We start from the raw sequence: 24,541 nt of genomic DNA on the forward strand, positions 1-24,541 counted from the left end.
GGTCCCTTGATTGAACTCAATTTACTCCCTTTAATGAACTCATTTGTGTCCAAACTCTTTCACCCTCTGCTCCCCCTATGGCTCTTTGTGCTGACTTTTCTCTTTATCTACTAGGGGTGTGTCCGAACCGGTCCGGAGGCCATTCTAAAGAATGGCCGAACTGCCGGACCGGTTCGGACCTGGCTGGTCCGGGTCCGGGTGGGGGGGTATTTCTTTAAGGGCGGGAGGGCTTGCTTACCCCTCCCACCTCTTTGCCCCCTCCAACGCCCGTATTTCAGAGAGTAACAGGGCGCTGGAAACCAGCCGCCGCCACCGCCACCGCCCCCCCCCCCGCCGCGAGCAGATTAAGCCAAAAACTAACACTGCCGCCGTCGCCCACCAGCCCTCCCTCCCTCTCAGCCGCCCGCCTGCCCGAGTCCTCACCCATGCTGCTGAAAACAAAGAGAGGAGCTACAAAACAGAGCTCCTCTCTCTTTCAAGTCCTGTAGGCTACTGAGGCTTTGTGCGCACGCATGCGCGCACCGCAAAGGACTTGATCGCCGGAGGCCTGGTCTACCCGCCGGGAAAGACCAGGAAAGACCGGGAAAGACCATGCGCGCGCGCAAAGCCTCAGTAGCCTACAGGACTTGAAAGAGAGAGGAGCTCTGTTCGGTAGCTCCTCTCTTTGTTTTCAGCAGCATGGGTGAGGACTCGGGCGGGCGGGCGGGCAGGCGGCTGGGAGGGAGGGAGGGAGGGCTGGCGGGCGACGGCGGCAGTGTTAGTTTTTGGCTTAATCTGCTCGCAGCGGGGGGGGCGGCGGCGGTGGGGGCGGCTGGTTTCCAGCGCCCCGTTACTCTGTGGAATACGGGCGCTGGAGGGGACAAAGAGGGGGGAGGGGTAAGTAAGCCCTCCCCGCCCTAAAAGGAAGGCCCCCCTTCGGTGCCGGTCCGGACTGCTCCGGACCGTGCACATCCCTATTATCTACTAGGGAAGTGCATGGATGGATTATTTCAATTATATTTTAGGAATTTTTGAGGTGTTTAGACATTTTATTGTGTAATGAATCCTCATAGGGATTCATTATGAGGAAATTTCATTCATTCATTCATTCATTCATTCATTAAACACCAAAGAGTCTAAACACTTGAAAATATTCCTAGAACATAAACTGAATAGTACCCTATTGCCTTGCAGGTGGGAGTGGGATTTAATTGGCACATGGCAGTTGACAGTTGGCACTGTCGAAAAGACAGTCAAAATGAACAGGATAAATGAAGGTGTGTAATGAATCCTCATAGGGATTCAATGAGGGAAAGTTATTATACTCCAAAGAATCCAAACACTTGAAAAGTAGTGACCACACATTTTGCTCCATAACTCCACTTCTACGAGGGTTAGAGCTTTTTTTTTTTTTTTTTTTAAGTGACTGCTGGGAATCTGCAGGAATTAATAGGAGGAATCCACATCTCAAATCGATTCAATTTGAATCTGGTGTGATTTGATTTGGACCCAAATCTAGCCAATGGACCACAGGGGTAAATTGTTCTGTCTCCAAATTGCCCAAATCAGCTAGATTCAGGAACAATGGATTTGTACCCAAATCAATTCACACATCCCTATAATCAACCCAGTTTTGTTTTGATGTCTTCTGCCCTTATTCCCTTTGTCATTCTTTGCCCACCTCGCTTCTCCTACTCTGTACATTATATACTGAGTGTAGCATACATATGGTATAGAAAGACCCTTTAATTTGTCATTTAAATAGTTCGTGTAACTTAAAGCAGAGGGTTAATAGGCCTGTGCAAAGGTCTATATAAATATAGGCTATATTAATATACCATATATATATATATATATATATATATATATATATATATATATATATAAATTTTATATTGACTTTTTCCTTGCCCATTGCAGGAAAAGGCAGACCTTTTAAAGGGATTAAAAGGACTTTACATCTTTTAATCCCATAATGGCTAGAAGGGAAAGTGTGAAATTCTGTCAAACCACAAAAACAGAAACACTCAAAATACTTTCACTTTTACTGATTGTGTGCTTCTGCAATGGGGAAGACATAAAATAATATAAAAATCAATGTTCTGTCCTTTTCCCTCCACATGGAGATGGAATGATGGTCCTAGGGAGGACTTCAGATCCAGAACTTTTTGTTAAGTTCTGTCTTGAAAGAAGCCAGTTTCCTGTTGTTGTTTTAATTGTTGTTGTTGTTCACACAGTCAGACAGATGTTATTGACTGGTTTGTTTTATCCAGACATTGAGTCCTTCCCAAGCTCCTGGGATGCCAGAATTTTATTGTCAATGTTGTTGCTGCTTTTATAGATATTGTCGCAGAATATAGGCTGTTCCCAGTAAAGTTGCTTTTTGTAATTGGCTGATGGTGATTTCTGTGGCCCCTATGGTGTTGAGGTGCTCTTCAAGTTGTTTTGGAATTGCACCTAGGATGCCTATTGCCACTGTGATTACTTTGGTGTTTTTCTGCCACAGCCTTTCAATTTCAATTTGTAGATCTTTGTATTTTGTGATTTTTTTCTATTTCTTTTTCTTCTATTCTGCTATCCCCTGATATTGCTATGTCGATTATTTTAACTCATTTTTCTTTCTTCTCGACGACAATTATATCTGCTTTTTCAATTTTATGGTCCCACCAATTTTTGGTTACAGGTAGCTTGTATTTTTTGCAGATGTTCCAGTGTATCATCCCTGCTACCTTGTCATGCCTTTGTTTGTAGTCAATTTGAATTTTTTCAAAAAAATTCTGAATTTTTTCAAAGGAAAAAACTGAATTTTTTCAAAGGATTTGGGCAGAAGGCTGGTTTTTGGTTAATTGTTGAAGTTTACGTGTCTTTAAGGTTTTTCCTCATAAGTTATAATAGAATGGAGCTTTCAGCAGCCCCATAAGTGCACTTGTGGGGTGCTGGGGTGGCCCAGAGCAAGTGGTGGTGTAGTGCACATAGGATGCCAACCACCCCCATGGGTTTCTAACCCATGGCATACAGGGTTCTGTTGTTTCTGAGGTATTCTGATTGTGGATTCTATGATAGCAAATGAGATTTTCAATGACACACCATGAATCCACTCTAATTTGCTATCATAGAATCTAAACCTTAAAGACATGAACTTCAACAATTAACCAAAAATCAGCCCTCTGCCCAAATCCTTTGAAAAAATTCAGATAGCTTCCTTGCCCCTACCCGGCACTACCACCAACCCCACACCACTCTAAGCCACCCCTTTCTCCCCGACGTGAAGCGATACACCCCCCATTCTACCTAATGGGGGGAAACCTTAGACGTGTAAACTTCAGAAATTCACCAAAAATCAGCCCTCTGCCCAATCACTCTGCAATTGGGGGTGGTAGCCTCCACCCATTAGGCACTACCACTCCACCCCACTCTTCTGGCCCAGATCCCACTTTCTGCCCCCGATCTGCCCCAAAGACACTAAAAATTCAAAAAAATCACCAAAAATCAGCCCTTTGCCCAATCCCCCTGAAATTTGGGTGGTAGGTGGTCCACCCATTGGGCACTACCACCCCACCCCACTCTTTTGGCCCCAGGGCCCATTTTTCTTACCTGAATCAATTTGGATTTGGGTAAATCCAAATCCGAACCGAATCGGGGGTGATTCGGGTGATCAAAATTCGGGCACAGAACAGAACAGAGGTGTTTCGGTTCGGGTCCGAACCAAAAATACCAAATTGCACACCCCTAGTGTGCAATGTTATTAGCCTGGAGAATGCGCAAGTATTTGTAATGTTCTTTCTCTTCCAGGTTCTTGATCTTGCTTCCAATGGGCAGTTCTATTCCTTCTGTTTTTCTTATTTTTCCTCTGTTCATTATTAATGCAGCACACTTCTCTAGTCCAAACTCCATTCCTATATTGCTACTGAATATATGGAAAGTGATTAGCAGTGATTTGATTTCTTTCCATACAACTTCAGATCATCCATGTACAGCAGATGGTTTGTTTTACTTGATGTTTTAGATGTTTGGTAACTGAGGCCTGTTTTGTTTAGTATTTGTGAAAGTGGGGTCATGGCGATTATAAACAACAGAGGAGATAGTGAGTCCCCTTGGAAAATACCTCGTCTAATGCTAACCTGTCCAAGTGTCTCGGCATTGATTGTTAACTGTGTACGCCACATGCTCATTGCTTTTTAAAATAAATATCTGAAAGTTTTTGCTGACAAAAGTCAGATAGATAGATAGATAGATAGATAGATAGATAGATAGATAGATAGATATAAATAAAATAAATGAGCATGTGGAGTACACAGTTAACAATCAATGGTGAGACACTTGGACAGGTTAGCATAATTAATTATTATTATGATGTCTTGTTTACACAGTCAGGCAGGTGTTATTGACTGGTTTGTTTTATCCAGACATCGAGTCCTTCCCAAGAACCTGGGATGGCTGAATTTTATTGTCAATTGTTATAGATATCGTCGCAGAATATAGGCTGTTCCCAGTAAAGCTGCTTTTTGTAATTGGCTGATGGTGATTTCTGTGGCCCCTATGGTGTTGAGGTGCTCTTCAAGGTCTTTTGGAACTGCACCCAGGGTGCCAATCACCACTGGGATTATTTTGGTCTTTTTCTGCCACAGCCTTTCAATTTCAATTTGAAGATCTTTGTATTTGGTGATTTTTTCTATTTCTTTTTCTTCTATTCTGCTATCCCCTGGTATTGCTATGTCGATTATTTTGACTTGTTTTTCTTTCTTCTCGACTACAGTTATATCTGGTGTATTGTGTGGCAGATGTTTGTCTGTTTGTAGTCGGAAGTCCCATAATATTTTTACATCTTCATTTTCTTCAAGTTTTTCAATTTTATGGACCCACCAATTTTTGGCTACAGGTAGCTTGTATTTTTTCCAGATGTTCCAGTGTATCATCCCTGCTACTTTGTCATGCCTTTGTTTGTAGTCAGTCTGTGCGATCTTTTTACAACAGCTGATTAGGTGGTCCACGGTTTCATCTGCTTCTTTACAAAGGCGGCACTTGCTGTTTGTGGTTGATTTTTCGACTTTTGCTCTTATTGCATTTGTTCATAGTGCCTGTTCTTGTGCAGCCAGTATTAAACCCTCTGTTTCTTTCTTCAGGTTGCCATTCTTAAGCCATTGCCAGGTCTTGCTGATGTCTGATTTTCCACTTATATTGTGCAAATATTGACCATGCAGTGGCTTATTTTTCCATTTTTCTGCTCGGTTTCTTGACTTGTTCTTTCTTGAAGGCCTGCTTTGTTTCATTGGTGTTGAATAGCTTCGCATTATTGACCATTTGAAGTGCATCTTCTTCACTGTCCTTGATATATTCTTCAAGGCCTCTTTTCTCCTCCTCTACTGGTTGATGGACTTGCAGCATTCCTCTTCCACCTGAGCTGCGAGGGAGTTATAGCCTATCAACATCACTGCGGGGGTGCAGAGCATGATTGATGGTCATGATTTTCCTGGTCTTACGATCTAGCGTCTCTAGCTCTGCCTGGGTCCAGTCTATTATTCCTTCAGTGTATCTGATAACAGGTATAGCCCAGGTGTTTATGGTTTGTATGGTGTTCCCGCCATTGAGTTTGGACTTTAGGATTTTTCTAACTCTCCTGATGTATCCACTTCCAATTTTTCTTTTTACTTCAGTATGTGCGATGTTATCAGCCTGGAGAATGCCCAGGTATTTGTAATGTTCTTTCTCTTCCAGGTTCTTGATCTTGCTTCCATTCCTCCTGATTTTCTTATTTTCCCTCTGTTCATTATTAATGCAGCATACTTGTCTAGTCCAAACTCCATGCTATATCACTACTGAATATACGGACAGTGTTTAGCAGTGATTCAATTTCTGACTGGGACTTTGCATACAACTTCAGATCATCCATGTACAGCAGATGGTTGATTTTACTTGATGTTTTAGATGTTTGGTATCCGAGGCCTCTTTTGTTTAGTATTTGTGAAAGTGGGGTCATGTCAATTACAAACAACAGAGGGGATAGTTAGTCCCCTTGGAAAATACCTCTTCTAATGCTAACCTGTCCAAGTGTCTCACCATTGATTGTTAACTGTGTACTCCACATGCTCATTGCTTCTTTAATAAATATCTGAATGTTTTTGCTGACACCAGTTGTTTCTAAACATTTTAGTATCCATGTGTGAGGCAATGAGTTGAAGGCTTTTTTGTAGTCAATCCATGCAACACTTAGATTTGTTTTTCTTCTCTTGCAATTTTCTAAAATCATTTTGCAAATCAGCAGCTGGTCTTTTGTGCCTCTGGTGTTCGGGCAATTTCCTTTCTGTTCAACTGGAAGCTGCTTATTAGTTAATAAGTGTTGCATCACTTCATCTGCTATTATTCCAGTTAATAATTTGTACATGGTTGGCAGGCAGGTTATCGGTCTATGATTACTTGGAACTGCACCTTTTGCTGGGTCTTTCATGATGAGATGTGTTTTCCCAGTTGTTAGCCATTGTTCAATATGGAGTCCCTCAGGGCTCCATTCTGTCACCAATACTTTTTAATATCTCACAGACAGCAGGTGCAGGAAGTGATTCTCTCAGCAGCAGGAAGGGGATGAAAAAAAATTCTCTTCTCTTTTCCTCAATCAGGAAAGCAGGAATAAAAAGCAGAGATTCCACTCCTGGCAGCAGGTAGGCAGACAAGGCAAAGCAAAGCTCCTCTGGCTCTCTTGAGGCAGAAAGGCAAAATGGTGGCTGTCTGCCTCCTTAAGTACATTTGAAAATCCCTCCTTTGAACTACCCCCACCATTGTCCCTTCTATGACCCTTCCCCTAGTCAGTCAGTCACCCCTGGCAACACAAGATTTGAATGGAAATGAGCCAATCTGGAACCGGGGGGAGGGTTTGCCAGGCAATCATTGCACACTGTAAGTCACCAATCTGAAGCTTGGGAGGGCGGGATTATTAAAAATGGAGACAGCAAGAGAGATCACCAGAAAATGGAAGCCTGAATCTACACATTTTTCAGGTCCAAAATCTGGGCAATTTGTTCTGGACCCAAACCTGGCTAGCTACTACAGGAGTGATTTGTTTTGTCCACAAATCACCCAAAACAGGTAGATTTAGGTACAAATCATTTTGTACCCAAATCGATTTGCATATCCCTACCAGTTACTTCTTCATTCACCATCAGTTAACTGAACTGAACTCTTTTCTGATGCCGCACAGGTTCTGAAACCCATGCAATTCCTTCCATCCATCAAATCCAGCTATAGCCCACAGAGACAATTATCCAGCTCCACTATAGCTCCAAACCAAGCAACATACAGAAACATAAACTACTTTTAAATAAACACTTTCACCCAAGATTCAATTATTATATCTGGAATCTGGGCAAAACTCATTCAACTGGCAACCCTGTCAATGCAATAAATGAAATAGATGAATTGAAAATGAAATAGATAAAACAAAAATGAACATATGTGCAATTTGACTACCCTTCATCGAGTCATACTAAGCAACTCCAGGGATTAGGCAGAAAGCCTTTTTAATGTTAAGGAGTGGGTCTCCCAGTAATGCCTTGTACTCTGGACATGTGTTCTGAGAAATTAAGCATTGTTTATCGGCTCTCAAATATACTGTTTCACCATATTATGGAAATGTCACAGACCCACATTTACTGGCTGTATTCGCATGTAGCATGAAACTGGAGGTTGCCAAACCCATGGTTAATTTTTCTAACTGTGAATCGCATTGCAGACATTTGTCCAACGGTAGCCCAATGACCTTTGTTTTCAGGACATCAGACCCCTCCCTCTTCCTGGTCCGTCAAGGCAGCATCCCAGCAAGCTCTGTAGTCATCAGACTGTGTGCAAGGCATTAGGGATGTGCCCGGAACCAGCCGGCCCGGTTGGGTTCAAGGCTGGACCTGCCTTGAACCCAACTGGGCCAGTTTGGTCTGGCATCCCCTCAAACCCACTCCCCCCCTCCGGTTTGGTCCGGTCCTGGGCGGGGGGTGTTGCAGACCATTTTAGTTAAAAAATAACTATATTTTTAACCTTTACTCCCCTCGGGGGAGTTCCTGGAGGCAGCAGGGGGATCTGTAGAGGTTCCTCCTCCCTCTGCTGGCCTTCCTCATGCCCCCCTCAGCTGGGTTAGTTGCTCTTTGGCCAGTTTTCGGCCTTCACTAAGTGACGCGATGGACATTATGGAGCCCGTGTGCCTGAGCACTTGGCCTCTGCATGGCCAAGTGCACAGGCATGCGGGCTCCATAATGGCCACCGGGTGAAGGCCAACAACCAGCCAAAGAGTGGCTGAACTGGCTGAGGGAGGCATGAGGAAGGCCAGTGGAGGGGAGGGGGAACCTCCACGGATGCCCCCCCCCGGCCGCCTCCAGAAACTCCCCTGAGGGGAGTAAGGGTTAATTTAAAAAAAAAAACATACTAAAATGGTCCGCGAACCATCGAGGTTCAGCAGGATCAGCATTGGTGTATGCTAACAATGACAGGGGAGATTCCTCCTCTGTGATGACCGTGGATGCTGTTCCCGAGCAGAATGCTAACTCATGAAAGTATAAGGCCATGGGGATACCCCTTCACAAGAGAAGAACCATTTGTGGGGAAAGGGATATCAGCCAGAATAGCTAAGAATGTGTTCTGACATCCCTTCTCCCATGGACTGCGCTCTCACAAGAGTGACACAAATGGTGACACAATGTGGGATGGATGGCATATTCTGCCCAGCCTAGTTGCTCAAAACAAGGAAGCTGCAACACCCCTCCTTGTCTTAGCCACTGCTGGGGGGGGGGGACAGTCAAAGCAGGCACTCTGATGGCCCATCTATCCATTAGAACATGTCCATCTTTATTTTTGCCTGGAAAGGCGGCCCCACTCTCCTGGGGTTGCAAACAACCAGAACTCCCCTCTGCTGCAATTCCCCGTGGCGGGAAATACACTTCATACACTGCAATGCTGGTCAGAACCCAGGAAATTTGCATGAGAATTGAGATATTTTCCCAGGCCTGATGTTTCTTCAGTCTGCCCACCCAGCTGCACCTGGAGACATAAGCATCAAAATCTCCTTTGGGTGTATCAAAGGCTTCCCTGGAGAGGAGGAGGTTGCTGTGAAAAAGATTTATCATTAACCAGAGAGTACGGGGCCCTCATGCAAGCAAGGCATCCTCTCTCTTTTTCCCCTCTTTTGCATAGCACAATTTATGAGCAAGCAGTCTGGCAGAATAACAAATGTTGGCAAGCCTAAGGTCTTCCGCAGTAGACTGGCCCTCTCATGAGAGTGCTAGATCCCCAAGTTGCAGATCACAACAGGGAAGGAGTGTTTAATATCCATGGACACCCCCCCCCCAGGATCCTTTATCATATGCATATCCCCCCATAGGAAGCCATCATGTTTCCTTCCTTTTCCTGAGTAACAGGAAAATAGTGCCCCTCAGCATTCCCCTCCCCCTGACAGAACTTGTGCTTGTGCAAGACTGTTTTGTTGTGGGGTTCTTACGAGGATGGCAGTGCAATCACTGCCAGAAGACTGGCTTGCCTGGCATGGCATTTAAAGGGATTTAAATGCCCTATTCCTGCCAAAGTCAGCGGACCATTCCAAAAATGCGCAGTCACACTCAGCACCCCCCTTTGAAGATCGTGGGCAATGGCTGCCACCCTGGAGATATGCTGATGCCTTGTAGGGGTGTGCAAACAGGTCCGTCACTGAACAGGTTTGATACTGAACTGGTTCAGTTTGATAGTTCAGGGATGAATCAAATCATCCCCTGTTCAGTCCGACCCCGGACCAAACACCATTGTCATTGTTGGCAATGCTTATCCTGCTGCCTGATGCTTCTCATGAGTAAGCCTAGGGACCACATGCATTCACCCAAGAGGAAAGGGCTGGGCTCCTCTTCCCCAACATGATTGTGCAAAAAATAGACCTAAGTCATTCAAGAATTCTTAGTTGAGACTGCGCTTTGAACCAGACCCCACGTATTGCCTTCTTGCCATATGTTTCCATCTCAGAGCTCTAACGGGGTTGCCTTGTTTATGTTGTTACCGTGACTGCATGTGCTTGTGAACATCATCTTGATCACTTCATTTTCAGAGAGCTAAGCACATAATGCCTGTCTTGCCATCCTGTCCCCTTTCTCTTTTGACTGCCAGGAGGGGTAAACAAGGGACAGAGTGGGAGGAGGGAATGCTCCTGTATGACTTTCCCATTTGACAGGCTTGGAGGCTTGGGATGGCACATCCATCAGGGATGTGGCAGCATCCCTGTTGTTGGTCAACTGTTTTGTTAGATTGGAGACAGGTTGGGGGGAAGTACTCAGAGCAGAGGCCAGCAAGAAGCAATGCAGGCACTGAGTGAGTGCAATGCCAGGTGGGTCTGGGCTTCCCTCTCTATGATTACAGCAGGAAAACATGGTTATGGTGGTGCCCATAATGCTTCTACTGAAAAACCTCAGGTTGGGGTGGTGAAACTCATTACAAAATAGGGGTTCAAACTGGAGTCTAGTGAGGCAAACCACTGGTCACTTTTGCCACAAAACCACAGTTGCATGCATTTGGATGTTCACGAAGTCCAACCTTTGCTCCATTTAACTGCAGTTTCGCGTTACATGAGAATGCGGCCATTATTTGTTCTGAAACAGACCCAAGCCAAGGTTTTGTGTAGAAGACAGTAATACTTATTCAAATACATTATAATGCAATTGCAGCTAGTCATACAGATATATTCTACAACTATAGTAGATTAATAAAGACTAGGAACAAAGTCCAGTTGAATCATTGGGTCTTCTCAATACGTTTGCTTAGGTTAGGGATGTGAGATGTACTTTTCAGTTTTAACATTGCACATTATAGCTGCTTTCAGAATTATAGTAATTCTAAATTGCTACACACTTGACGGGACTGGCATCACAGGGCAAACTAGTTCCTTGATCTGTTCATTACATGTGCAGACATCCCATCCTCCCAATTCTGTATATTGTGTATGCTGTGTTCTTTCCACTCATTCTAAAGAATTTGCATAGGTCAGGCAAAAGCCGGCTGCCAGGATGCAACCTTCCACTCCTATGCACATTTATTTGGCCTAATATAACTTCTGAAACACCTTTACAGCTCATTAGCATCAAAAGCACAAATTATTTGCTTGTAAAGAGCTTTTAATCACAGCAAGGGGATAAAAATATGTTGTCTGAATGCAGCATACAGAAATAACTCCATGCTCCACATTATTTCCTCGTGAAAATGGAAGCATATAGACAATTCTAAATAATTAAGCAAGTAAACAATGCATTAAAGCCTGACTGGCTTTGATGCATCTGGAAGGAGCAATTGCAGATTCCTTAAGGGTTCATATTAGATTAGCCTTCCTCATCAAGGCCATGTACCTTTCCTCACAAATAATACCACAGATCTATAAATAAACAACATACAAAGACAAATGCATACAAATGCAATTAGGCTGCATAACTGAAACTCTTTAGCCACATTCATTCAAAAAGAGTTCCTAGGGTTGATTCCTAATTATCACTCAGTTATCAGCACATGGTTTTCATAACATATTCAAGAATCATTTTGTCATGCTGTCAATGGTATTACTATTTGCCTTATTAGGACTTGAATTAAAAGGAAGTGTACTGGAATCTTTGATAGTTCTGCTGTGATCTGGAGCTATTTCGTTTAGTAGCTTAGTGAGTCAATATGAGCAAAAATCTTTGAAGTAGCACAAATTAAAATAGCACTTTTGATATATTTATTTATAAGGGGGTTTCATTATTGTTAATTAAGCACTCATTTGGCTCTGGGATGTTGATATTTTCTTTTTTTCTTAAATTTGCAAATAACATTTTCACCACCAGAGTTTGTTAAATATTTCAGGGATACTAAATACTAACCAGATCATCCAGCGTAGAGCATCTGCACCCCTAGTTCACCCTGTCTCCCCTCCTCATCTTCTCTTCCCACCCCCTTCAACCCCAGTCCGTTCTACTTCTCCCAGTCCGCTTTCCCTCTCCACCAGCCAGCCTAGCTGGCGCTTTACTTCATCACCCGCCAGCAGCACTTTCCCTCACCAGCCATTTCCTCCCCCGCCCACCCTCCCCATCATCGTCACTGCTACCACCATTTTCTCCCACCTGCCCCTGCCTTCTTTGGCCACCAGCCACCCCACCTTCTCCTCGTGCCCACCGGCACTGCTGTTTGCGCACCACCACCATTTGCCCATTGCTGCCATTTTCTTCCCCCAACCTGTCCCCATCACTATCCAGCAGCTCTCCAAACTCTTGTGAGAGCTGCCACACATAGGATTAGCCAAGGGTATGCCTGAGCAAATTATATATAAAGAAGATTAATCATGATATGAACATGCAGTTCACTATCGCCCTTAATCATGATATTAACATGTAATTAAGTATCCTCCTAAATACAAATATATTATATTGTATGCTAAATAGGGGTGTGCATTTCAGATTTTTGTTGTTTTGTTTTCAGCTGAATACGAAGGCCCTCCCCATTTCAGATAAGGCCCGAAATACCCCCCCCAAAAAATCCCAGATTTTCGGTTTCAGAGCCGAATTGCTCCAAAACTGAATCTGAATTACAGGCTGCTGCTTCCCCCCTCCATTCCGCCCCAGTCCGTTCCCCATTCCTCTGCGCTATTGTGCAAAAGCACTTGGTCAGCAGTGGGTGGAGGTTGGGGACCCCAGCAGAGAAGCGATGAGCACCAGCGCTTTGCAAGCGTGCAGTCACTTTGGAGGTACGTGTGTGCAGATGAGGGCGAGCCACAAAAGCCACCACATGCTTCCCTAACTCCGCGCCATCTCTTTGCTCACGGTCCCAGCAGTCTCTTTGAAGCTCGCTGTTAACAAATGAATTTGATTAAACCCTCACATGCAGCACTAGCACAAACACATCACAGGCAATTGGAGGTGGGGATGGTGTGTGTGAGAGTGAGAGAGCACACTGGCAAAAATGCTCCAGCCCTCCAATCGTGTGGCTTTTCCTCCTCAACAGCCCCAGCGCTTGCACTCTCCAAATCTCCTTGCATCTCTCTCTCGTCGTCGTCATAAAAATAATGAAGCCTCACATGATTTGAACACACACACACGCCACAACACAAGGCGAGCACAGCAGAAAGTGACAAGCGTCTGAGCCTGAAGTTGCAGGCCTGAAGGGTGGGAAATTCAAACCGATGTCAGAGGAAGAACTAAAGGGAGACTCTTGAGAGACTGCTAGCCATCACAAAACAGGTCCAAATTTTTCCCTGAAATACAAAACTTTGTTTCTCAAATGGGGTTGTTTCGATTCGGCCACAAAAATCTTCGTTTTGTCATTTTTCATTTTCATTAGGTGTACAAAACATCCGAAAGTGCCATTTTTGGACACAAAACATTTTGTACCTGAATCAAAATGAACATCCCTAATGCGAAATATGTTTTTAAAGCATATGTTTTTAAAGTATAGATGGAGTATGTTGTATGGCAAATAGGAAATATCCTTCAAAATGAAATGTTTGATATACAATTCTATTCCAGTGTGACTCTGAAGTATGCAAGAATCTGCAAATAAGCTAATAGATCCATTTGATTTTGTAAAGAGCTTGTTGGAGAAGTGAATTCTGCAGCAAACACAAGCCATCTGCAATCAGCTTCAGTAATGGAAGAGAGCAATGTTAATGAAGCAGCCAACAATGATTAAAAAGTGAATATTATTTCCCTATCCTCTCACTACCACTTAGACTCTTTGACTACCCTCTCACATATGCAGCTGCTAATATAACTCATAAATTAGATAGCATTAACAGGACAATCTGCTTGTTCTGTTCACAGGATTAGAGCTGCCAGTCCTTCAAGATTGTTTTGGAGTATCTAGGAATTGTCCTATTCATCAATCTTCAGTTGTCTATAGAAAGGAATCTTGGAGTTTCTAATGACTTCATATTGTGAAAAATATTGGAAAACACATGGAAGGGGAGTAAATCTCCTGGAATAGTTTTTGTCACAGTTGGCAATCCTACACAGGGTACATAGACACAGTGGTATGTGAAGAAACATGAGTTGTCTGTATTGTTCTGCCAATGTGTATATAAAATTCAATTGTCCTGCAGAGTGCTAAGAACAATCTTACACACTTTTGCACTTGATTAGGAATCCAAGAAAGCAGCAGAAGGTGGTAAGATTTTCCTCCCCACTTAGCAGTACAATACAGAAAACCTGCTTACTGAGTGTTTACAGTAGATGCATACTCAAATAATTGTTTAGAATTAGGATATATGGGCCACTGAATAATTATACTTTCACCGATAACCTTTTTTCCTGCGCAGAGGCCCGAAATGGGCTGAAAATGGTCCAACCTGCCACTTAGGCAGCAGGCAAGCTCCAGGAATGAGCTCTTGCCACTGCTGCCACCAACCTCGCCTGGTCTCTCCTCAAATGCCCACACACCCTGCCGGCCACCCCATCCATCCCCACTGCACAGCAGTGGTTGAAAAATTTCTTTACTTTTTAAAAAATGTGTTTCCAAGCCCTCAAGCAGGGAAGTGGGGGGGATCCAAAGTCCTTCAGGTCCGGGCTCCAAAATTACCTAGGTACACCCAAATATTCTCCTATTGCTCCATATGATAAACTGACAAACACAATCCATGTTTTTAATTACGTGTACTATATTGAAGCATGCTGCTGTCTTTTTGAAATGTTTTCAGGCAAGTGCAATGTTGATTAAGCAACATCCCTGATTTAAAATGTGTTTGCTTATGTTCCAGATTTACACTTCCACACTAAAACCCACCAGGAAAACATTCAAACATTTACATCTTCTCTGTTCTTCTGTCAAGAGAACACATGTTAACAGTTCCAGAACACTACTCAGTATACCATCCTCATATTTGTTATATTTAATTTTGTCGTTATGCACTGATGTATTGATAAATTAGCATAGTTAATTATTTAAAATTACCATAGTCATGTTCCATATGGATGCAGTTACTTATCTCTCAAGCATTGCTTCCTGCCACTACTTGTTTAATGAAAGGGATCTTAACCAGACATTTTTTCCCATCCATGCCAATTAGATTAATGATACAAACAACATACCCTAACCAACTACTTGATCATATAATCTCTTACCAGAATTTCGATCTATATAGAACATTCATATACATCCTTCTGCAAAATCCTGGCCTGATACAACATTGAAACACAACCAATGTTGGATAAGTAAAGTGGATAGAGAGAATTCTGCCGCCCCCATAACACTAGAACCAGGGGTCATCCCATGAAATTGATTGCCAGGAAATTTAGGACCAGCAAATGGAGGTACTTCTTCACACAACGCATAATCAACTTGTGGAATTCTCTGTCACAAGATGTGGTGACAGCCAACAACCTGGATCGCTTTAAGAGGGGTTTGGATAACTTCATGGAGGAGAGGTCTAGCAACGGCTACTAGTCGGAGGGCTACAGGCCACCTCCAGCCTCAGAGGCAGGATGCCTCTGAGTACCATTGCAGGGGAGTATCAGCAGGAGAGAGGGCATGTCCTCAACTCTTGCCTGTAGGGTCCCAGTGGCATCTGGTGGACCACTATGTGAAACAGGATGCAAGGCTAGATGGGCCTTGGACCTGATCCAGTAGGGCTGTTCCTATGTTCTTAAGTAAGTGTGTGTGTATGTGTGACATACACCTAGGTGTACAAACAGGCTCCCCTTGTATCTCAAAGTACTGCACAGTCATCTTTCCTTATCTTGCTGGCTATTGTGGTGTTTAAAAATTAAACACATTAGGAATTAAACTCAGTTGCACCTGTTCTGGATATTACTTATGGACATAAGAACTCTGATGTGTGCTTGGGACCCTCTGTTTCTTCACCAGTGGCTGCCAGTGTAACATCCCTTTAAAAGGAAGAAAATGCAAGGCTGTAGTGGGCAGGCCAACCATACAGTTGCCTGGCCATTCAAAGAGAGCCTGAACATTTTATTTCCTCTTTCAGTTGTCCCAGCAGCTCAGGTGTGCTGAAGTGGGATGGTGTCCCCAGCATACCTTTGGGTGAGATGGCTGTGAAAAGTACAAACCAATTCTAGGACTGGTCTGCCACTTGGAGCCAAGGTGGTGTTGCCTATGCAAGGTTAACAGTGGAAGATGCATCTCCCGACTATTGCCTTCATGGTAGGGAGCTGATACTTAAGCTCCCTAAGTATAAGATTGAGTTGGTTGTTGAAGCTTTACTGTTGCAGATCCCTGCAGTTCATCCTATACAATGTATCATGCCTTCATTCCAGGTGTTTGGTCAGCTCCCTCAAAATGTTCTCTCTTCATTTCAGTGGGGCAATCTGATCTAATGGGCAGAATAATTGATCAAGTCACTCAACTGAACTAAATAAAAACCCTAAAACCCACATCCACATGAGCACAAATGGAAGTATGGACTGGGATAAATATGGGCATAAAGATCTGTGTAAGGTACAATGCAAAAGTGTTCTAATAATACTTATCATGTATTTAGTATATCGATATCACAATCTTGTGTATATCTTCTCAGAATTAAGTCCAGCTTAGTTCAGTGGAACTAACTCTGGTAAGTGCGTTTAGGAATACAGTAATAAAGGGTTAAAAGGCTTAACATCCTAATGCTCTCCACATGAGCAGTGTGGAGAGCCTAAAGAAGATTTGGGGGAAAGCAGGCTTGACCCACTCTCCCGACAGATGAGAAGGGAGCCCGCTCTGGGCGGCTGGATCAGCCACCCTGATGATTACTGGCTCCATCATGGAGCTGGTTGGGGAAAGGGGGTGTGAGGGCCTCCTGGTCCACAGAATGCCCAGAATGACCCGCACAAGTGTGCCAGGCATTTTGGTGAGACTCCCGATGCCAGGAGACTTGTTGTAGCCTCCCTGTTGGGGGTCTACTCTTGAGTTGCTGTGGTGACACATGGTCTTTTGACCCAGTTTTCGGGTGTTCTCATGCCCGAAATCTGGGTTAAGCAGTGGGTTCTGTAAGCGGGCTTGCCAGTGAGCCGCCACTGGGAGCTGCGCAGCTCCCATTGCTTCCCACAACTGGGAGAAATCGGGCTAGCCTTCCCTAGCTCGATTTTTACTGATCGTGGGAATAGCTTCATATTATGCCAGTAAACAGGTTATTTGTCTTATCATTGGTAAAGAAAGCCACACTCTTGACCTTGTTCTATAATTTAACATGAGATGTGATTTTGATATTTTCATCTGTGCATCACATATTTTACATGTGCCTCATGTAACATATGTGATGTACATATTTTACATCACATAAAATAACATCACTAATAATGCATCATGGTTATTCATTTTTCATGTGTGTGGGCTACTCTGTTAATCTTTCTACATTGCTGCCATTGTTACATGTGGAGGCTGTTCTCATGAGCAGCCATGGTCAGGTTTAGGCAGCCAAGCCTGGGCTTGGCTGCCCATGAGAACCGCCACGATCCATGTGCCCCTGGTGGTGCAGTGGTAAAACTGCCGCCCTGTAACCAGAAGGTTACAAGTTCGATCCTGACCAGGGGCTCAAGGTTGACTCAGCCTTCCATCCTTCCGAGGTCGGTAAAATGAGTACCCAGAATGTTGGGGGCAATATGCTAAATCATTGTAAACTGCTTAGAGAACTCCGGCTATAGAGTGGTATATAAATGTAAGTGCTATTGCTATTGCTATTGCTATGTGGATCCTGGCGCTGCTGCGGCATCAAACCCAGCTTTTAGCCGGGGTAAATTGAGCCAATGCTCCATTAATCCAGGCTACTGGATTGTGTGTCAGCATTCATTTGTTGCTAAGGCACACATGCAATCTATCAAATCAATCTTTATTGTTACAGTCTCAGACCAGCATAACTAAGGCACACATATATCCTTAAGCCTTAAACTGATAATCTGACTAAAGAACGTATATTATATACTGTACATTATCAGTAGAACCCCGTGACTATTCTTGATTACATATGATTTTAATCATACATAATACATGCTATTGCATATTTATTTATTTATTTATTTATTTATTTATTTATTTATTTATTTTTAAACCAATTTGGGAACTTTCACTGAAAAACAGTATATAATTATAATTATTATAACAGTATATAATTATTATAACAGTATATAATTATATAATTATTCGTCATCGTATATTCACATGTATATCGTGCATTTGTTTGTTGCTAAGGCATGCATACATCCTTAAGAATTAATGTATTAATCTGACTAAAGAACATATATTCTATATTGTACATGTATTACCATTAAGAAATGCATATATCTTTAGACATTAACCTGTTAATCTGACTAAAGAATGTATATTATATATTGTATATCACCTCATGACTATTCTTAATTACATATGGATCTTAATTGTACATTGACATATGAATTCCTAAAAGACAGCTCATGTAATACTTGCACCAGTGAGTTATTTATTAACCTGACATCTCACAAGAAACCACCAACTACCAATACACCCCATCAATCAGCGCACGGATCATTGCCCAGATGATGGTGTGTGCAGCAGCGCAGAGCAGCTGGGGCCAATCTGGGACCTCTGTGGGGAAGGTAAGCTTAACCCTGCCTGCTCGTGTGATCGTGTGAAAGGCCCCATGAAGTAAAACCAACATAAATAATTAACACTGTTTCCACTGTCTTCAAGGTTTTTGGACCTACACTTCTTGCTCCTTGCTATACAAAAAAATTATGTTCAGTCTTAGTTCTCTTAAGTACCTGCTTAAGCATTACAATAAAGGTAATCTGCAATGGAATTAGGGTGTACAGGGAAATCGGAAAAGGTGCAAATGCTATGAAATCTACAATAAATAACATATGTCATTTAGATTTCATCCTCCTCTTATCAATCCCTTCATAAAAACACAACACTATGATAGAAATTGGAATGGAATTGAAATTACGATTCTTACCAGTTGCTGGCCTTGTACACCCCATGCTGCATACTGTAAAACTGAGTCCTCTACTTCGGGGGGGTTCAACTCCCAAACTTCCCTTGAAAGAAGGTAAACATTTTACTTGAACACATTTGCACCATTATATGGTACAGAACAGCATCTATATAACATGTCTTACCTCGTATGTATGTTGTATATCACATATGAAGCCGTATAAGAATAATGAAAAACCTGCAAATCAAGAAAGAGAGCGTGAGTATGATCATGGATGTTTATAGCATTCAGGGATTATAGCCACAATCAGAAGGAAATGTTTAGATAAGATATCACATTCTCTAAAGTTGTAGGTGTGACAGAGAGAATATTCAGACTATCTTTGACACTCAGTACTGTTTATTCTGATTTAGATGTACATGCTTATTATCACTTAATGACAGTGGTTGATATCAGTGCAGTCAGAGGATCAGAAGAACAATGCTTCCAGACAAACAGTACTGGCATGCTGGGGTGGGTGGTTTGATTTTTGATTGTTTCCTCTTTCCCAGGAAGTTCTCTGTGCTACCCAGAAATATGCCCCTGCTACCCATGAGGCCTCCTGTTGTTTGTCCCACAACAATCCTACAAGGTAGGTTAGGACTTAGTCTAAAGGCTTTTTGCTTATTACAGTTTCTGCTTCTTTATAATCCTTACACAGTTCTAAAGCACAGTTCTAACAAAGCAGGAACTTAATAGATTTTTAAAATTTATTCTATTTATTTTATTTCTATATCGCCCTTCCAAAAATGGCTCAGGGTGGTTTACACAGAGAAATAACAAATAAATAAGATGGCTCCCTGTCCCCAAAGGGCTCACAATCTAAAAAGAAACTTAAGAGACACCAGCAACAGTCACTGGAGGTTAGGGATGCACACGGAACCACGGAGGCGTGTTCCGGCACTTGGGGGAGTGTGGCTTTAAGAGCAGGGGGTAGTACTTACCCGCCCCCGCCGCTCTTCCACCTCCGGCGCTGGACTTGGTTAAAACATTTTTGGGGCGGCAGAGTTCCTCCTTGCCGCCCCTGCCCCCATCGTTGCCTGAAACGGCTGAAAGAGCTCCCAAAGTTCCAAGAAGTAGAAGCTGGTGGCGTTTGCGCACCCATCGCCGCTGTTGGTGGCGCGCACGCTGCATACGTCAAATGACGTATGCGGCATGCACACGCCGCCAGCTTCTACTTCTTGGAACTTTGGGAGCTCTTTCAGCCATTTCAGGCAACGAAGGGGGCAGGGGCGGCAGGGAGGAACTCTGCTGCCCCCAAAATGTTTTAACCAAGTCCAGCACCGGAGGGGGAAGAGCGGTGGGGGCGGGTAAGTACTCCCCCCCGCTCTTAAAGCCACACTTCCCCAAGTGCTGGACCAGCCGAATTCTGGACCAGTCCGGATGTCTTTTGCATGGCTCCAGACCGGTCCGTGCACACTCCTACTGGAGGTACTGTGCTGGTGGTAGATAGGGCCAGTTACTCTCCCCCTGCTAAATAAAGTTAAAAGGTGCCTCTTTGCCAACTTAGCAGGGGACTGCTAGATGCAGAATTCATGGTATGCAGGAGTTACAACTGATGCAAAACGGGGTAGTTGGGAGTCTGTTTTTTAATCTGAGTAATTTCAGAATTGAATCCTCTCATATAAACTGGCCTGCGAACTTCGCTGGGCAGATTAATATGGGGTGACACATGAGAGAGAGGGCATTTTCAGTTGTAGTGCACAGATTGTGCAAAGCATTGCCAATGGAGGTGTACTTGGCCCTGTCATTGGCCACTTTTGGCAGGCAATGAAGTCTCTTTTGTTCAACAAGCATTTACATAATTTGGCTTCATTTATGGGTTTTTTTTCAGCTTCTATTTTTACTGTTTACAATTATATACATATATAAACAACCTCCCCACTCTCCATATAGATATAGATATGGATATGGATATATAGAGAGATCTTCCGTGTGTGTGATGGGGAGGTAGGTTGCTTTTATACACACACAGACACACACACACAGAGTTTTATTGTGAGCCACCTTGAATGCACTAGAAATAACTGAAATAAAGAAAGAATAAATATTTCTGGAAGGTAAAGAGCACTTGGGAAGCCTGCCTCCATCACAAACACATACAAGGTGGTGAAACATCATTCCCCACTAACCCCGCATGCAGTCTCTGCTGTTTGGGAAGACTCTAGGTGAGTTAACCGAGGAGCTAGGCTGGAAGATCAGCATGCACACATCCCATGACTGGTTCATGGGAAAAATATCTCACAAAATCAAAATGCTAGCATCCCATCCACAGTGACAAATAAGGAAACCCAGTATTGCTTTTCAAGATCCCACATACTACCTGACTGTAATATTTTCTAAAGTAGAAATTGGAACATACATAGAAAGCTTCTTAAGTCAGACAATGATAAGCAGAAAAGAGGAAGGCAATGGATGCATTGCTTTTTGTCTGTAACATTTGTACTTTTCAAAGAGATGTGTTCTCAGCTAACAATCAATTGACAAGGAATTGAATTCTGAAGACTACAAACAGTGCAAAAATCACAAGCCATGAACTACGAGTTCGCAAATAAAAATCCAAATCAATTTCATTTGGTGAACATTGCATTACATTACACTTAGGTTGCGCATACAGAAATAAGAAATGAATCTTACAGATTGCTGAGGTACAGTTCCTACAATCAAAATGGCTGCTTATTTGGGCCATTTCTCACATTGTTCAGACAATACATCACACTTATTTATATATTTTAAATATTTATGCCCTGCTTTTTGAGTAGACTCCATATGAAATGCAAAGTCACAGAAGAGAAGTATGACATGACTGTTCTTCACACCTGCTATGTTAGCTCTTGGGGAGTAAAGTAACAGTTGGTGGTGCACCAGAAAAAATCTGCCATTTGGCTCAAAAATGATTTTGAGATGTTCCACACAATTATTTTGGACCTACTCTCTTTCTTAATGTAAAGGCACAGCTACTTTCTCTACTACAGCACAGGCAAAATATTAATTTAGTGTCCATGCGTATGCGTATACCATACGCATCGGATTATGCCCTTGTGGATCTGGTAACGTTGAAACAACTGCTCATGTTTTACTGCATTGTGAATATTACAGAGACATAAGACGCCAACAAATTGCCCCACTTTTGATTAATTTTCCGGGTCGTGGAGAGGATTTCTATTTAAACTATTTGCTCACTAATCCTAATCCGGATGTTATTCATATCGTGGCCAAATATTGTTATATAATATGCCAAATGCGTATAAATGTAGTCTGATTTTATATTATCATCTTATTATTGTTATTATCATTATTATTTTAATATTGTTGTATTGCTGGTCTACGACCGAAATAAAGTTTTACATTACATTACAATTTAGTGTCTGGGTAGACAATTTTTGTACAAAACCAAATGTGGATGTAAAATAACAATTATTGTATTATATTCTGCACTTCTGTTTTGAATTGTTTTTCTACATAACAACATAATGCCTCAAACAAATAGCTAATAGATGGTGTGATCTTGGTAAAGATTGTATCTTGATAAGAAGGGGGCCAATGAAGTGTTATCCACTCCCTGATTCTTCAATTTCCTCTTTTCTTTAGGTCCTTGCTATCGTCACTTCCTTAGTACCATCCTAAAGAACCCAATAAGGATTAACAGCTAAGAACATAATTCCTAGGAGGGCATCAACCCACTGACTTAATTGATGAACAAGGCCCAGAGATCTCGGGGGTCTCCCATTTACATCCCCAAGCAAAAAGATTGGACATTTTTGGCTATGGCAAACTAGAGCAAAATGTCTGACTCTGAATGGCTTTTACATGTGACACAGTTTAAGCAAACAGGAGGCAAGAAGAGGGAATACAGGGTGTCTCTATCCTCTCAAGCAGGGGTAGGCAACCTTGGCTCTCTAGCTGTTGTTGAAATACAACTCCCATCTTTCCCAGCCACAAAAAATTATGGCTGGGGATAATGAGAATGCTGTAGTTCAACAACAGCTGGAGAGCCAAGGTTCCCTAGCTTTGCTCTAGAGCAGATCTGTCCAACTGCTGGCCCGTGGGCTGGATTGGCCCACAGAGCTTGGCAGCCTGGCCCCCGACATGCCACTGTATTTCACTTCCCACCACCACTCCTAACCCCCTACCATGGTGCTCTTTATCCACCACACTCATCACACTTCTTTTCCCCACCGTCACACTCCCTGCCCCTGCTGCACTGCTCCTGTACACCACAGCACTCTTTACCCCTCGATTTATTGGGTAGCAGCCAGGGGTGTAGCTATAAATGAGCAGATGGGTTCAAAGAACCCAGACCTCCAGGTCCACCCCTCTCCATTTTCTTCATTATCTCCCTCACTCCAAGGGCCTGCTGGAGAGAGGGCTGAACACATGCCCCCTATCCCCTGGTAGCAGTCCTCAATTAAAAGGTTGCCAAAGGTTAAAATTCTGCCTCAGTTGGAGCAAACTGCCCCTTGTTATAGATGGTGAATTTGGGGCTGTCACTTTGTAATGTGTGATGTTGGCTTTGAGATAATGGATTTGGGCAGATTTCTCTAGTAAGCCTGAAGGCTCTCCTTGTGTTTCCCAAAGTCAGGAGAACCTTTTCTCAGGCAAAAGCCTATTTCTGAATTTGATTTTCTTCCTAAGAGGGCTACCAGTGTGCTTTTAGTTATGGAAAAAAAATCCAATGGGGCTAAAGGTGGAATATGCAGCCCCCTGGAGATACATTGGGATCAAATCCGATTGTGATTTGAATCTGACACCCAAATCATATTTCTACTCTCTCCAGTCTTGTGTCCACTCTGCTGAGCACTTGAATTGAATTGAATTGATTGGAAAGAAAACTTAAGAACATCCTGGCACCTTCATTGTATGTTCACTTTCTCTTCTTAACTCTGCCTTATCTTTTTGTGCCAATTGCTAAACAACTCTACTATTCCTTTCTCTTTGCTTCGAAGCCAAAGCCACTTATCTCTTATCCACCTTAGACCTGCTTTTTTCTCTTCTCGGTAACAAATTCTATTGCACTGTAAAAAGTGAGTTTACCAAGGTCACAACTGTTCTCATAGGACAGCAACCAGACTAGTCTTCTGTTCTTGGAAGTACACCATTTGCACAAAAGAAGGAGGGCCAATTTTCACAGATCCCTTTCCCTTTGAAGCTGCCTGCACCCTTCAAAAAAATCTGTGCTTGCGAGTCTCCCAGCCATAAGTGGCAGGTTTTCAGGAGGCAACCAATGAAAGAAGGAAACCAGCAAAAATGGCTTCTTCTCTCTTACATGAGTATGATGTACTTGCACAGATGGAAGACTAGTCTGGATGCTGTGCATAACTTCCCAGAAGGCATCCATAAAACATGTTCATCTGGCATAGCTCTGGACAATGTTGTACAATATATAAACAAATATATAATCAGAAAAGGAGACTGTAGAAAAGTATCTTTAAGATAAACAGTTTCTGTCAAAACACACTGAAATAACAATCTGTTATTGGGCAAAGAGTCAACAATGGAAAAAAATTGCACATCTTTCAAAATGAGATTTGTAAGATGACATATTGTCCTATTTTAGCAATGTCCTTTATTATGTATTTTTCAATGTAATCTTATTGCTGCTAGGGCTGTTAAAAGTGATATATTGTTTCTCGCCACAATACATAAGCCTAA

General features: G+C 42.8%; 1 protein-coding gene across 3 annotated transcripts in view; it reads right to left on the bottom strand.

Moving 5' to 3' along the window:
- The window catches only part of DPP10 (dipeptidyl peptidase like 10), a 992,794-nt gene that overhangs the window by 110,032 nt on the left and 858,221 nt on the right, over positions 1–24,541 (bottom strand). For all 3 annotated transcript variants that reach the window (XM_053254262.1, XM_053254254.1, XM_053254272.1), the window contains exons 6-7: positions 19,035–19,087; positions 18,872–18,953 (exon numbers count right to left, since the gene is read on the bottom strand). In XM_053254262.1, the coding sequence (XP_053110237.1) occupies positions 18,872–18,953; positions 19,035–19,087 (135 nt within the window). The remainder of the gene's footprint in view (positions 1–18,871; positions 18,954–19,034; positions 19,088–24,541) is intronic.

The sequence above is a fragment of the Hemicordylus capensis genome, chromosome 1 (genome assembly GCF_027244095.1).
Source record: "Hemicordylus capensis ecotype Gifberg chromosome 1, rHemCap1.1.pri, whole genome shotgun sequence".
In the NCBI taxonomy this organism is placed as follows: domain Eukaryota; kingdom Metazoa; phylum Chordata; class Lepidosauria; order Squamata; family Cordylidae; genus Hemicordylus; species Hemicordylus capensis.